Source organism: Hordeum vulgare, chromosome 4H (assembly GCF_904849725.1).
Source record: "Hordeum vulgare subsp. vulgare chromosome 4H, MorexV3_pseudomolecules_assembly, whole genome shotgun sequence".
Taxonomy (NCBI): domain Eukaryota; kingdom Viridiplantae; phylum Streptophyta; class Magnoliopsida; order Poales; family Poaceae; genus Hordeum; species Hordeum vulgare.
In genome coordinates, this window is record NC_058521.1 from 500,806,715 (window position 1) to 500,821,843 (window position 15,129).

Genomic DNA, 15,129 nt, shown 5'->3' on the forward strand with positions numbered 1-15,129 from the left:
GTTGATATTCAGATTGCTTCCCTCCTTAGTCTTTTCTTGATTCGGCGGTATTGTTGGATGAAGCGGCCCGGACCAACCTTACTCGTACGCTTACGAGAGATCGGTTCCATGGAATCACATGCAACTTGTTGCATAAAGATGGCTGGCGGGTGTGTGTTTCTCCTACTTTAGTTGAAACGAATTTGACAAAGGCGGTCCTTGTAGACGGTTAAATAGCAACTTGTGTATCACCCTTTGTGGTTTTGCGTGGGTAAGAATCGTTCTTGCTAGATACCCATAGCAGCCACCTAAAACATGCAACAATAAATTAGAGGACGTCTAACTTGTTTTTGCAGGGTATGTATGTGATGTGATATGTCCAACGACATGATGTGATATATTTGATGTATGAGAAGATCATGTTGTAATAGTTAAATATCGACTTGCACGTCGATACTACGACAGCCGACAGGAGCCATAGGGTTGTCTTTAACTATTTTGCGCCTGGTGATGCTTTGCTTTATTGCTAGTTCAGTAGCTTTAGTAGTATCATCATAGTTGGCACGACAACCTCGATGGAAGCACAATGATGGAGATCATGGTGTGGCGCCAGTGACGATGGAGATCATGTCGGTGCTTTGGTGATGGAGATCAAGAAGCACAAGTTCATGGCCATATCATGTCACTTATGATTTGCATGTGATGTTAATCCTTTTATGCACCTTATTTTGCTTAGGACGACGGTAGCATTATAAGGTGACCCCTCACTAAAATTTCAAGATAAAATTGTGTTCTCCGCGAGTGTGCACCGTTGCGACATTTCGTCGTTTCGAGACACCACGTGATGATCGGGTGTGATAGACTCTACGTTCACACACAACGGGTGCAAGACAGTTTTGCACACGCGGAACACTCGGGTTAAACTTGACGAGCCTAGCATGTACAGACATGGCCTCGGAACACAAGATGCCGAAAGGTCGGTGAGTCATATAGTAGATATGATCAACATAGAGATGTTCACCATTAAAGCCAACTTAACTCACGTGATGATCGGACTTGAGTTGGTGAATTTGGATCAGGTGTCACTCGCATGACTAGATGGATGTCAATTTGCGTGGGAGTTCTTAAGTAATATCATTAATTGAACTAATTACCATGAACATAGTCAATATGTATTTGCAAATTATGTTGTAGCTTGCGTTGTAGCTCCACTGTTTTTGATATGTTCTGAGTGAAAACTTAGTTGAAAGATGATAGTAGCAATTATGCGGACTGGGTGCGTAAACTGAGGGTTGTCCTCATTGTTGCACATAAGGCTTATGTACTTAATGTACCGCTCGGTGTGCTAGCCCCCAAGCGTCGTGTGTGGATGTTGGGAACGTCTGGCATACACGTTTTGATGACTACGTGATAGTTCAATGCGTAATGCTTAACAACTTAGAATTGAGGCGCCCAAGACGTTTTTGAACATCACGGAACATATAAGATGTTCCAAGAGCCGATATTTGGATTTCACGCTCGTGCACGTGTTTAGAGGTATGAGACCTCCGACAAGAATCTTTGTCTACAAAGTAAGGGAGAAAATCTCAATCGTTGAGCATGTGCTCAGATTGTCTGAGTACTACAATCGCTTGAATCGGGTGGGAGTTGATCTTCCAGATAAGATAGTGATTGACATAGTTCTGCAAAGTCAGTGCCACCAAGCTACTGGATCTTCGTGATGAACTATAGCATATCAGGATATACAAGATGATCCTTGAGTTATTCGCGATATTTGACACCGCGAAAGTAGAAATCAAGTAGGAGCATCAATTGTTGATGGTTAGTAAAACCACTAGTTTCAAGAAGGGCAAGGGAAAGTTGAACACAAACCTAAGACTAAGTGCTTTTGTGATGAGGGGAGCGGTCACTAAAGCGGAACTACCCAAGGTACTTGGTAGATAAGAAGGTTGACAAAGTCGACGAAATTATATTGGATATCCGTAATATTGATGTGTACCTTGCTAGTACTCCTAGTAGCACCGGGGTATTAGATACCGTTTCAGTTGCTAAATGTTAGATCGAAATTATAGTTACAGAATAAACAGATACTAGCAAGGGTGAGGTGACGATGTGTGTTGGAAGTAATTTCAAGGTTGATGTGATCAAACATCGCACGCTCCCTCTACCATCAGGGTTAGTGTTGAACCTAAATAATTGTTATTTGGTGTTTGCGTTGAGCATAGACATGATTAGATTGTGTATTGCAATACGGTTATTCATTTAAAAAGAATAATAGTTTCTATGTTTACTTGAATAATACCTTCAATGGTCTTGCACCTAAAATGAATGGTTTATTGAATCTCGATCGTAGTGATGCACATGCTCATAATATTGATGCCAAAAGATACAAAGTAGTAATGACAGTACCACTTACTTGTGGCACTGCTGCTTGAGTCATATTGGTATAAAACGCATGAAGAAGCTCCATGCTGATGGATCTTTGGACTCACTCGTTTTTGAAACATTTGAGACATGTGAACCATGCCTATTGGTATAAACGCATGAAGAAACTCCATGCAGATGCATTGTTTAGACTCACTTGATTTTGAATCACTTGAGACATGTAAATCATGCCACATGGGCAAGATGACTAAAGGACTCGTTTTTAGTGAGATGGAATGAGTAAGTGACTTGTTGGAAATAATACATTTTGATGTATGCGGTCCAATGAGTGTTGAGGCATGCAGTGGATATCGTTATGTTATTACTTCACTGATGATTTGCGTAGATACGAGTGTATTTGCTTGATGAATTACAAGTTTGAAATATTGAAAAGTTCAAGAAATTTCAGAGTGAAGTTGAAGATCATCGTGACAAGAGGATATGACCACACAAACGCAATAGATTAGTTAGGCCCTCGTGTTGTGCGAGAGCTAGTCCCCGCCGTCCTACGCCGAGGACTCCCAGCCTCCTATGGAACAGATGCCTCTTGATTCAGAGGTTTTCGAGGTGCCGCCTACAGCTCCTCCATTTGTGCTCGCTCAACCCAATGTGGTTGCTCATGCTGTTGCTCAAAAGGCAGCGGCAAAGGAGAAGAAGGATGGCAGGGGGAACAACATGAAATGGCAGTCGTTCCTCCCCACTTCTGTAATTAAGAAGATATGTGAGATCATATATAGTGGGGTGAGGGCTCACAAGGGCTTCAAGGAGGTGCACTTGAACCTTGTTGCAAAGCAGGTTTTCGACTTCTCTGGATAGGAGGTCACCTCGACCCAGGTGTACAACCACCTCAGGAAGTGGAGAGCTAGGTGGATCACCGCGTCCAAGCTCAGAGACCTCAACGGTGCTTCATGGGATGAGGACACCTGCTCGATCCTTCTAGAGGCAAAGCACTACCAAAGGCCACGTCGCGGTTAGCTCACAAAACCATGCCATTCTAATAGACCAGTAGTTCAAGCCTATGAACCATTGCCATACTAACTAACATGTCTGCCCTGTTTCTTCTTAGGCTCACCCCAAGGACGCAGAGTTACTCAACACCCTTATCCAGAACTACCATCAGATGCAACAGATCTTCTCCTTCGGACTAGCAACCGGCAAGCCTGCTATGGTCTCTGGTCAACCCGCTGGGCTCGCCGATGCCTGAGTATCCAGACACCCAGGAGTCAGACACCATCAATGTTGATGCTCATGAGAAGGATGGTGAGCACATTCTTGTGCTTGATAGGAAGAGGAAGAGGGCAAGCTTCGTGGACGAGGATCTCAATGTCTTCAGTAGTCTGACTGAGGCAGTGAAGGAGGTGGCCACCGCCATCAGGGAGAGAAAGAGTGTTGACGTCCACCCTCAGATCTACGACACCGTCATGGAGCAGATAGGCTTTAGCCCAGAGGCTCTCATGGTGTCTCTCAGCCACCTGCTGGACAACAAAGCCCAAGGCATTGGGCATGTTGCCATGGGACCAGCCCACAGGTTGCTCTGGCTAAGGACCTGGCTGGGCAAGCACTACTACTAGTGCTTCTTCTGCTGGTGGCGACGACGTGCATGACCCTCAACGACGATGGTGACAAGGACGATGATGACGATGACGGCGTATATTTTGTGTAGTTAGGGCTTAAAACAATCTCATGGTATGTATATTTTGGTGAGGTGGTATATACTAAACCCTCACGGTGATCCTCGCGGTAATCAGGAACCTGCGGTGGTAGGTATACACCCTCTGTCGGATGTGGTGGTAGGATGACACCAAAGTAGTGTAGATTGAACTTGCTATGATCATGCATGCTTACTAATGCTCTTCTGCTCCACGGCTTGATCCTAGAGTTCTTCATTGCTTGATGTATGTGTGTTGCAATACTTGTTGCTTGAACTTGCTCTTGTGCCAGGGAAAGTGGTATGTGGTGTTCGAAGGTAGTGTTCCAGGGGTTTACAGTTCGTGGGAAGCTTGCATCGAACAAGTTTCAGGGTACGACAACAACAACCGGAGAGGGGGATTAAGACTAGGCAGGCGACAGAAGATGCTTACTCCAAGTATGTGCGAGAGCATTCATGCAGCAAGGTTGCGGTTGGCAAGGTGAATCAATCATTAGGGTTGAAGAACTTCATCATCTTCGGCCAGTTCATCGTCGGAGCTATGTTGTGGCGTTGGTGTGCTCGGTGTGAATATGTGTAAGGTGTAGTGGTATTGGGAAGCTCAGCAAGTAGGGTACAAGGTGAGCACAAGTCTATGCTCGTACGTAACCAAACAATATGCACTCGTGTGACCACATACAATGCGAGCAACCAAACGCGGTGCGTAAAGACGTCGCTACGATGCAAGGAGAGCACATGCACACAACCAATCAAAATACAGATGTTGATTTTTTGCGTGCATATGCTTAACCAGGCCCAACTAAAACAAGTATGCAAATGAGCAGAAAACGATGCAGGCAACCAAACACACCCCTTGAAACTGACTGAATCGATGGTTTTTAGCAGGCCTCGGCCAAAGGTGTTTTAACGTTCATGTTGTATAGTGTATGGCGATTGCAGTCTATCAAATAGATTATTTTTGTCTCACATGAGTCTGATTGAGCTGTATATAAAAAAAGCAAGAGTTTTACGCAATACTGCAACTTAGAGCAACTTCAACACGCCCATGAAAACACATGCAGTTTTTATCCCCTTTTCGTTCGTTTGGGTTGGATGGAGGTGCATTGTCTGGCCATGCCTGCCCAAACCTGTCCGGTGCCCAATCGGTCGATGCATTTTTGTGCGCGCGTCCAAATATTTTGACAAGCAAATTTATTTTAAATGGGTGAATGGCCGTAGTTCATGTCAGCGTATGTTCGAGCGGTTAGCATACATGTCAACCTAAAAAAAGCCATAGTTCAAGCCAGCACACTTACCATTGGCCGGTACACTTGCCGACATACAGAAAGACAAACATAGCTTCATCCACGCCATGCATCTGGGTCGTGGTTTATGCCAGCACACATGCCGGCATACAAAAAAGATGGCACTCTCGATGATCAACCATCAAGCTTGAGCATCTCCTTTTGTCTCTTTTTGAACCAAACTTTTCTCCTTGCGGACACCTTGCTCAAGTCGGCCGTTGTGATTCCCATCTCCTTCACCATGAAAGCGAGCACCACCTCTTTTGCTTTGGTCTTCACATTGATCGCCTCAATCTCGAGCTTCTTCGTTTGGACGTTCTCCTCGGTCTTGAGCTTCTTCGTTTGTATCTCAATATAGGCCTTCATTTGCTCCTCGTTCTCTTGGCGCTTCTTCTCCACCCTTGCTTCCTTTTGGGTCATGAAGCCTTGCAAAGTTTCTTGCAGTGCAAATGTTGTCGCATCACACTTCTCAGAGGAGGTGCGTGGCGACCCTGGCCTTGGCGGACGGGCAGCCGACGAGCTTGTGTTGGTGGCGGCAATGGTGGCGGCGACAAGAATGACTGGCTCACCGCGAGGGAACCCCAACGCGGGGAGGGCCCCTTGCATGGCCTTGGCGGTGACGGTGACATTCTCCTTTGTGGTGGTCTCCTATTGAGTGGTGGTTGCCTTCTCTCTTCACGAATTGGATGGCCTTCTGCTCCGGCGTCAACACCTTCTAGGGCTACTTCTTGCGCACGGGGTCGGATGGCCGTGTTGTCGACCGTGGCGGCGAGGTCTGGCAAGTCGACCATCACAAGTGGGCGAGATGGTTTTGGGAGAGGGGAAAATGTGGTGGATGTGTTACCCATGGACGGGCCAAGTGGATGAATGGTGTGCATGGCGTGCGTTCACGCCGGCGCAAACCAAACATCATTTTAGGCCTGAAATGGGTCACGCACGGAGGAAAAATGGACGCACAGGTTTGCGTCTGTGAGTTGGGCCGTTGTTTTTGTCCATTTCAACCCAAACGAATGCGATGAAATGCGTTGGCGTTGGAGTTGCCCTGCACCATGAAATGCGCACCAACGCTCACAGGACGCGGCACGATTCTCGAATTGGTGGAGCTTACCCTTCTAATTGGGTGGACGGCTGTTACAGTCTTACTACCGGAGTACATGGGAATATTATCCATCCAGAGAACATGTGATGCGTCTGATAAGTTCAGGGTTCAGGACCAATGATGTGCACAGTGCGTGTTGGGACAGAAGCAATGTTTCTCGTCAGGCGCTGGTTTCCGATGGATGAAAACTGGCTGTGAAGCTATCCCCACCAAGATGCCACCACAGTTTTTGGCCCTTGTTCTTTTTTACATCTACTGTGAAAACCAAAAAGAACTGGCTGTAACAACTACTACTACGTAGTATCTTCACCAAGATGCCTTCACCATGCTACTGGCGCAAGGCTCCGCTCAAGGTACGTCCAAGAAACATGCTGAGAAGATGCCAGTAACCATTGTCTCTGAATCTGTGCAGTATTGATGTTACTGACACATAGACACTGAAACCACAAGATGGAGATTACGGGAAACAGCAGCAGTTACCATGCAGAAGGCTTGATCACATCAGTATAGCATAGCAGGTAGCAACAGAGAAGGCGCTTTTCGTTATCCTGCAATCAGTCCCAGCTGGGTTTGCTCCTTCTCAATTCTTTCTTCTGTGAGAGCACCTTCTTGCTTTGCATTCTGTTCCTCTCAGCGGCTGCAGCACTACGATGAAACATAGATCAACCGAGTCAACAAGTGTAGTTTGACAATTTTATCTTCTCATGTGTTGTTCAGAGATGAAACGGCAAATATTTAAGGCCTGTTTTGGTGGCCCATTTATCGCCACATGTTAGAGCCAAATTTTGGCAAGCAGGTTAAGTAGGCATTACAGACCAAATAGATGACATAGTAGGGCAAACAAATAACCAAAAATGCCTGACTCCACGAAACATGGACCTTGGGCCTAAGAAAGTGTGACAAGTCATAGTTGCAACAAGTGACTAATATGGAGAACGAGAATAAGGTTAGGGTCATGTTTGGTTCACCCGCAAAGGAAAATAAAAAATGTTTGGTTTGAATCCACACATGGCAAGATAAAAAAACATGCCACAGATTTGTGGTGAGCAAACCATCCACCACAAGTGTGGGTGCGTGGCAGGTTTTGGCACAGATCCGAAATGACACAAGGCCCATGACATGTACATTGGTTTAGACAGATGGTGTCTACAATACCACTCCAAACAACACATACAGTGGTTTGTTCTGTAACTTGTCTATATTTTAGACAATGCCCATACAATGGCAAAATCACCATATGTAAGTTGTCTGAAAAAATCCTACAGACCGTCTGTAGAGACAAACTATTTCTCTATACTTTCTCTTTTCTCCACATCACTAAAATTCCGACGTAACACCCCTTACAGACGGCTGACTAGATACTGTTGTGCATGCCCTAATAGGCAGGACATGACACGAGGCTAGGAACCCATGGCACCGTACAAGTATGGCCAGGGGCGGAGTATCGTGGAGACCAAACTTGGCCCTGGTCGGGTTTCCCAAATTGCAACAACAGAGTATATGGCCAATTTAGTGCTATGTCCCGTGATCTATTGCTTGGTTTTGTAGCCCGTGTGTTGCTTTGGCCCATTAGTTCAGCCACTGGCCCAGTCTTTGTTGCGGTTGGCGCTCAGGCGCTCCACCACTGAGTGTGGCAACAAGCGAAACAACAGCCAAAAAAAAGTCAAATCTGCCTAAGTGACCTGTGGCAACTTGTGGCTTCAAACCAAGTATACTTAGCAAGTGAACCAAACAACCCCTTAGAGTATACATGTGCAGAAGGTTTCAACGATATCTACACTACATGACACCGTTTACGATTTCCTTAAATGACTTGCACTTATATAAATAAAAGAACTAGCTCAGTTAAGATTAGCTCATCAGTTGCTACTTGTGTGGAGTATTGGCACCTAACTAAGCTTGGAGGAGCAAATGGTTAGAAAAGCAGCTTACATTTTTTCAATTTTCTTCTTTTGCTCTTCTGAAGGCGGTGGAGGAACATACGACGCAGCATTAATGATCGCCTGTTATCAAATATTTAATGAGTACGCTATATGGAAAAAGGACAACAGCAACATGAACCCTATGCAAATTGCTTCTAGACAAAGATTTAAAACAGATGAAGCGTACCTGTATTTTCTGCAAAGCATCTTCAATATTGCCCCTAAGGTGATAAACATGTCAATTGCTGTCCAAACAAGACAACAAAAAAGAAATAACTAAGTGATATTTACTTCTGTGTCCTAGTTTTTGTAGAAGACATCACAAGTTCACCATCTTTATTAATCCTGTTCTTTTCCTGGGCAAACAGAAACCTAAATTGTAAACCTCTCTAAATATGAAATATAGTACTCCCTCTGTCCCAAAATAAGTGTCGTTGATCTAGTACAAAATTTATACTAATTTAGTACTAAATCTGCGTCACTTATTTTGGGACGGAGGGAGTACAAGAGTGCATACAAGAGAGACAGATTAAGATGCATTCATTAAAAGTAAACAACATAATACAGAATCGTTTTCAGACATGATAGCAACATAAACAAATAAGACGTGCAAATTAAGGTTTTCAAACCGTTTGCAATATCCGTTCCTTAATCCTCTCTCCAAGCCAATGAGCTTTCTCAACATTGAACCGCATGTCAACCTTTGTATTAACTGCAAAATAGTGGTACACATTTTAGCGGGAAGTGGTAATATCAACATCCTTAAGTAATCACTATCTGGACATCCTTAATATAAGACACAGGGAATCTGGTTTGAGGGACTTAACGGTGAATGGATGGACCATCCTAGCTCCGAATCCAACCCGCTTTGGTTTGACGAATGGAATATACAACAACAACAACAACAAAGCTTTTCAGCCCCAAACAAGTTGGGGTAGGCTAGCGTTGAAACCCATAAGATATCGAAACGATGTCATGGTTCTGGCACGTGGATAGCTAACTTGCACGCACCCTGTCCATGGCTAAATCTTTGGTGATATTCCAGTCCGTCAGATCCCATTTTACGAACTCCTCCCATGTCAAGATTGGTCTACCCCGACCTCTCTTGACATTATCAGCACGCCTTAACCTATGTAATGACGCTTCTGGAGGCCTGCGCTGAATATGCACAAACCATCTCAGACGATGTTGGACAAGCTTCTCTTCAATCGGTGCCACACCAACTCTATCACATATATCATCATTCCGGACCCGATCCTTTCTTGTGTGGCTACATATCCATCTCAATATAAGCATCTCTGCTACACCTAGCTGTTGGACATGTCACCTTTTAGCTGGCCAACATTCAGCACTATACAGCATCGCAGGTCGGATCGCCATCCGATAGAACCTGCATCTTAGCTTTTGTGGCACTCTCTTATCACAGAGAATGCCATAAGCTTGGCGCCACTTTATCCATCCAGCTTTGGTTCGATGGTTCATATCTTCATCGATATCACCATCCTTCTGCAGAACTTCCTCCCCCTCGTGCCTAGTAGTAATGAAACAACATCTCATGTACTCAGTTTTAGTTCTACTACGCCTAAAAGCTTTAGATTCTAAAGTCTGTCTCCACAACTCTAATTTTCTATTAACCCCACCCGAATATAAATTTAATGGACCATTCCATGATTTTTTTGTTTTGACAACTGGGCCATTGCATGATGGGCTCACCCATCCTAGGACAAGGTGATACCTCAAATAAAACACCCCATCGATAGGCCAACAACAATGATTTGAACATAACAAGTGATGAAACAAAACATGCTACTGCTAAATTGGAATTGGTTAACAAAACAAATCACTCATTAGTTTCACAATGCCGAACCATCAACAATTCAGATATACTAGGCAAAAACACCAATGCAGTGATAAATAAGGAGAATGTACAGACAGCAAACCTTTATTAACATTCTGACCACCTGCACCCCCACTTCTTGCAAAACTAACAGTAACATGATCTGCACACATAAAGTGGGCTATTTCAGAACAGCTTGGCAACCCACGTAACGATTCGATACATAGTCATCAGGAATCAAACATTTAGAAATATCACTGGGATACAGAATACAGATCTAATACTGTTGACACTGGCACAGTTATGTGAGGGCTAAACTGTGCCATGGCCCGCTCAATCCAAAACATATGCATGAGTAATAGACTAGTTGATAAGCAAAAACAATGCCTATGTACGAGTGAAAAAAATGAAGCTTAGATTGGCCTGCCCTGGTTTTTTGTTGTAGCTCCGCTACTGACCGCTGACATAAATAGTTGTAATGTATGCTATATATATGATCGCAGTTTAGCGACTTCTTCAAACTATTTTCCTTATTCCAGTACATAGTCAAATACCTGAAACAAGTCGTGACAAGAATATGCATTTTACTTGCAACTTGCAAAAATCAGGCCAGATGCTCCATCACATCTTACATGAACTTACAGGTTAGATAAAGCAGTTTACTAACCAAAAGTTCACTATTGCCTCACATCTGTACCTAATATTTATTTCTTCTTTTTTGCTTCAAGCTATAAGGCAAGCAAGCCTAGCTACTTGTCAAGCTTAATTAACTTGCTTTCCACAGTACCGGTTTCTGCTTAATAAAAGCAGATTGGCAACAGAGCAACCAAATCAACTTCAAAGCTCGCATTCACCACACCGCCAGCTTAAAAATTCTAGGGCGCTATGTAAATGCCAGCAGAACGATGTCCTTAGCATGAAATGTATGCATGAGTAGCAGATACACATATACTTGAATGAGCAATCAGGAGGGCCAACTCCCTGGGGGCTAGATGGCTAGGTAGAATGGACTTATGGACCTACATCAGGTGCCCATTTCGTGCTCCATAAATTACATTTTTACTGCAGAGGAATTGTAATCCTCCCGAGCCTTTAGCAAATACGGTACCTCGTGATCCCCATCTTCTATGTTTCTAGTCATAAGCTACAAATTAAAAACTCTAATTCTTAATACGGAACTTTGCTAGGATTGAAACAGTTTTACTTACTACTCTATTTCTAGAGCATGCGGCCATCAATTCGGATTTGATGTACCAATGGGGGCAATTAGGGCGGTTGGAGTGCGTTACCCATGGTGATCTTGGGGGCGGGATCAGAGCCGGCTGAGGCTGCGCGTTCCTCGGCGTCGCGCATCACCTGCTGTGCCAGCGCTAGTCGCGCTGACACCTTCTTACCCCTGCCGTCGCCGGCCTCGGCCGCCGAGCATCGGAGGTGGACCAACCCGACCCTGCCAACGCTCAGGCCCAGGCCCAGGCCCGGGCTCGGGGAGGGGAACAGGGGTCCTCGGAAGAGGAGAGAAGGGACGTGACGGAAGCCGAGCCGTAGGAGGCGGGTGCTCCGCATGGCGGTCGCCATTAGCCTTTCTGTGGAGGGAGCCGAGTGTCGAGCGACGAGACGACCGGAATGGCCACGGTGGGCATACGGCAGCAAGGTGAAGAAGAAGAGGTAGAAATTCCTTTGGGCTTAAAGGGCTTCGGTGGTGATCTGCTCGCTCACGGGCAAATATTAGAGGTAGCAAGCACAGAGTAGTTTCTCCAACAAAAAAACAAAATCACCCCGGCTATATTTGGCGCGTTAAGCGCCGCGGAAGCGTACTCGCGCCCAGTGCAGCCACTAGTAGGACGGCCCATGAACGCGCAACGCAGTACACAGAATTATAGCGCGACAAAACCACCGAAAATATTCGCACTACGGGGAATAGGGCTCGCGCCGCACATCCCTGTAATTGCTTAGCTAACTACTCCCTTGGTTCTAAAATTCTTATCTTAGATTTATCTAGATATGAATGTGTCTACTCAAGTTTTAGTATTTAGACACATCAATATCTAAACAAACCTAAGACAATAATTTTAAAATGGAGGGATTACTACAGTGTCAGTCTGTCAAAACGCTACAGAAATATTGCAACTCGGGTTATTTTAGAACTAATGCAGCCGCGCTATATATTACTCAGTCATTTACTATGTCACTGAGAATTTTGAGTAATTATATATATTTTTTGGAAAAAGTTTTTTAATGAAAACAGTTTGTTGAATTTCAAAAAACTTATTTCAAAAAAAGTTCATCGATTTTGAAATAACTTAATCAATTTTGAAACAAAATTTAAAAAGGAATCATCGAATTTGCAAAAAAATCATCAACTTTGAATAAAAATCATCGAATTTAAAAAGCTCACCGATTTGGAAAAGTTCATCCATTTGAAAAAAAGTTCATTCAATTTAAAAAACGTTCATCAATTTTGAAACAAATTATCTGTAAAAAAGATCATTGAAATTGAAAAAACAGTTCATGCAATTCAAAAAAAACTTCATCAAAATTTTAAAAAGGTTCATCAAATTTTCAAAAAAAGTTCATCAATTTGAAGAATAGTTCATTGAACCATGAAAAAGAAAAAGTAGAAATGAAAAAGGAAACAATTGAAAAGAAAAAAGAAGAAGAAAAAAGTAAAAGGTTATAAGATACCAGGCCCGTTGGGTGGCCAGGTGGTTTGCATACACCCCTTCGCGCTGGGGCTGACTTTTTTTGTGTGTGTTAAAACTACAAAAAGAAACATGCATGGCGACAAATTCAAACTTTGGACCTCAATTGTCCCATAGCAGTGCACCAACCACTAGGACATCACACTGCTTGTGCATACTAACTTTGTTTTTCTTTTGTTTTATTCTTTCTCCAGTTAAAGACCCTCGTCTGGGGAGCTTCTTGAATGACAAGCGAGGCAAGAGCGACGGCAGGTGTTCTTCAATTGGGGATGGCACGTCATCAAAACCAGTTAGCACAGTCAAAGGCAATGCCGCCACAAATCATGTCCAAAACCATTGGGGGTGGAGATTTTTCTGGTTTGCCACAATTTAGGGGCCTAAGAAACTTGTTTTAAAGTTGAGAAGGTATTTGATGCCAATAGCCGAAATTGAGGGGAAATCTATACTTTTCTCAACAAAAGAAAGTTGTGGGCGACATCTAGCAGTCTTCCGCAAATAAAAGACATTTAGAGAGGTTTCGATTGCCCCTCTTCGTAGGCTCGTTATTTTTGTTATACTTGGTTTCTTCAAAAAATAATTATTTTGCTTCGTTTTTCATTGTTATCCATGTTTTTCATCGTTTTCTTTGCCGATTTTTTTGGTTTCCCCTTTTGTCCACACATGTCCGATTTTTTGCAGTACAAAATATATTTTTAGAATACATGTGAACTTTTTTATGATACACTTTGGATTTTTTTAAGTACATGATGTATATTTTAAAAAATACATTTTATGAATACAAAGTTACATTTTTTTCAAACTATACTTTGTATATATTTTTAGTGGAAATAAACATTTGTTCCTATGGGAATATATGGTTTCACATTATATATTCTAAATACCACATACATTTTTGGAATCGTCAGAATATTTCTTTAAAATGTCACGTAAATTATTTTATTGTTAGGAATTTTATTTTTAAAGTATGCAACATTTTATTTCCGTTGTGGTTGTAGCATATTTTTGAAAATGTCATAAAAACTTTTTGAAACCCATGAACATTTATTTACGAGTTATCCTGAATTAGACGAATATTTTTTGTACATTTTGTAAACATTGTTTAAATGGCTGGTACGTTATTAAATATATGACATTTTCAAAATATCTTACCATTTTCCTTACACATGATTACAAAATTCCTATACATGTTTCATTTTTAAAAAAAATTATAAAGCAATAAATTAAACAAAAAATGAAGAGAAAACGCTTGTACACACGAGGTCAAATCGGGTTGCTTTATGCATGAACTTATTATCAGGATTTGCATCTCTTATATAGTGCATGTATCGTGCTATATATTTTTTGGTGTTGATTTGCAGTAAGAGGAGATGTAATATTTTCTCATCATTTTTTGTCATAGCATGCCAATGTGTTACAACATCAGTTTCATTGGATTAAAAAAGTTGATAAACATGCAACCGTTCTTACTTGATGATATGAATGCTTCACTGGGAGCAACATTGACTTATATTTGCACATTAATATTCCTGTATGTAGTAAAGAATGTGGTATGGTAATCACTCTTCTTCTTTACAGTTATTGTCAAATGGTAGAATATTGGTGCCTGGTAACTCTGGTTCATGTGTGCTTGACGGAATTATTTTTATTGCTGTAGAATCTCATGAGTCGTATGAAAAAGAAGGCTAGACGGTTTCTTTATTATGAGTAAATGGGCATTGGGATATGAAAAGGATAGAACAGATACATGACATAGAATATATATGATATATAAAGCTTCAATATGGAATTCTGAAGTAGCTAATCTTGTTCTCAGTTCTCAAATCGTTTTATAGAAGAATGCACATAGGCAATTATTTATTTTGTCCCTAATACAATCTAGCACTTATGATGTATATCTGTGAAGGATCTGGTAGTAACTTGAGAAACAAAGTTAATGTTAGATAAGTTTCCGGAGTTGTCTTCTCTAATTTGTGAGCACATTTATTTTGATATTTGTTTTCTGTAGCCACGCCATGGGGTGTGGACCGGCTGGGAATTCGCAACTCGCAACGCCCTCGAGGAGGCCCATAGCTAATTCTTTTAGGTGTCTCTTGGCTTATATTTCAATTGTTAATCATTTTTATGAAAACACATGCAAGCATTTATATACACGTGCATAAATTCATTTGTACGAACGCACACACATCCTATCTTTATGAACACCTTCGATAAATTAAGTCAGTATATCATCTTAAGATT

The 15,129-nt window shown here is 42.4% G+C and overlaps 1 protein-coding gene across 2 annotated transcripts; it reads right to left on the reverse strand.

Annotated features, from left to right (window-relative positions):
* Positions 1-6,569: 6,569 nt before the first annotated feature.
* Positions 6,570-11,885, reverse strand: LOC123449153 (peptidyl-tRNA hydrolase ICT1, mitochondrial). Of its 2 annotated transcripts, XR_006631961.1 has the most exons (8): positions 11,482-11,885; positions 10,296-10,355; positions 8,985-9,067; positions 8,647-8,711; positions 8,543-8,576; positions 8,366-8,436; positions 6,914-7,078; positions 6,570-6,837 (listed from the first exon to the last, which is right to left on the reverse strand). XR_006631961.1 is itself a non-coding variant. In XM_045126256.1 (7 exons), the coding sequence occupies exons 1-7, from the start codon at positions 11,765-11,767 to the stop codon at positions 6,988-6,990; spliced, it is 690 nt and encodes a 229-aa protein (XP_044982191.1). In that variant the 5' UTR covers positions 11,768-11,885; the 3' UTR covers positions 6,570-6,987. The 2 variants fall into 2 exon arrangements, 1 of the variants encoding a protein (XP_044982191.1); XM_045126256.1 differs by having other exon boundaries at positions 6,570-7,078.
* Positions 11,886-15,129: the final 3,244 nt, after the last annotated feature.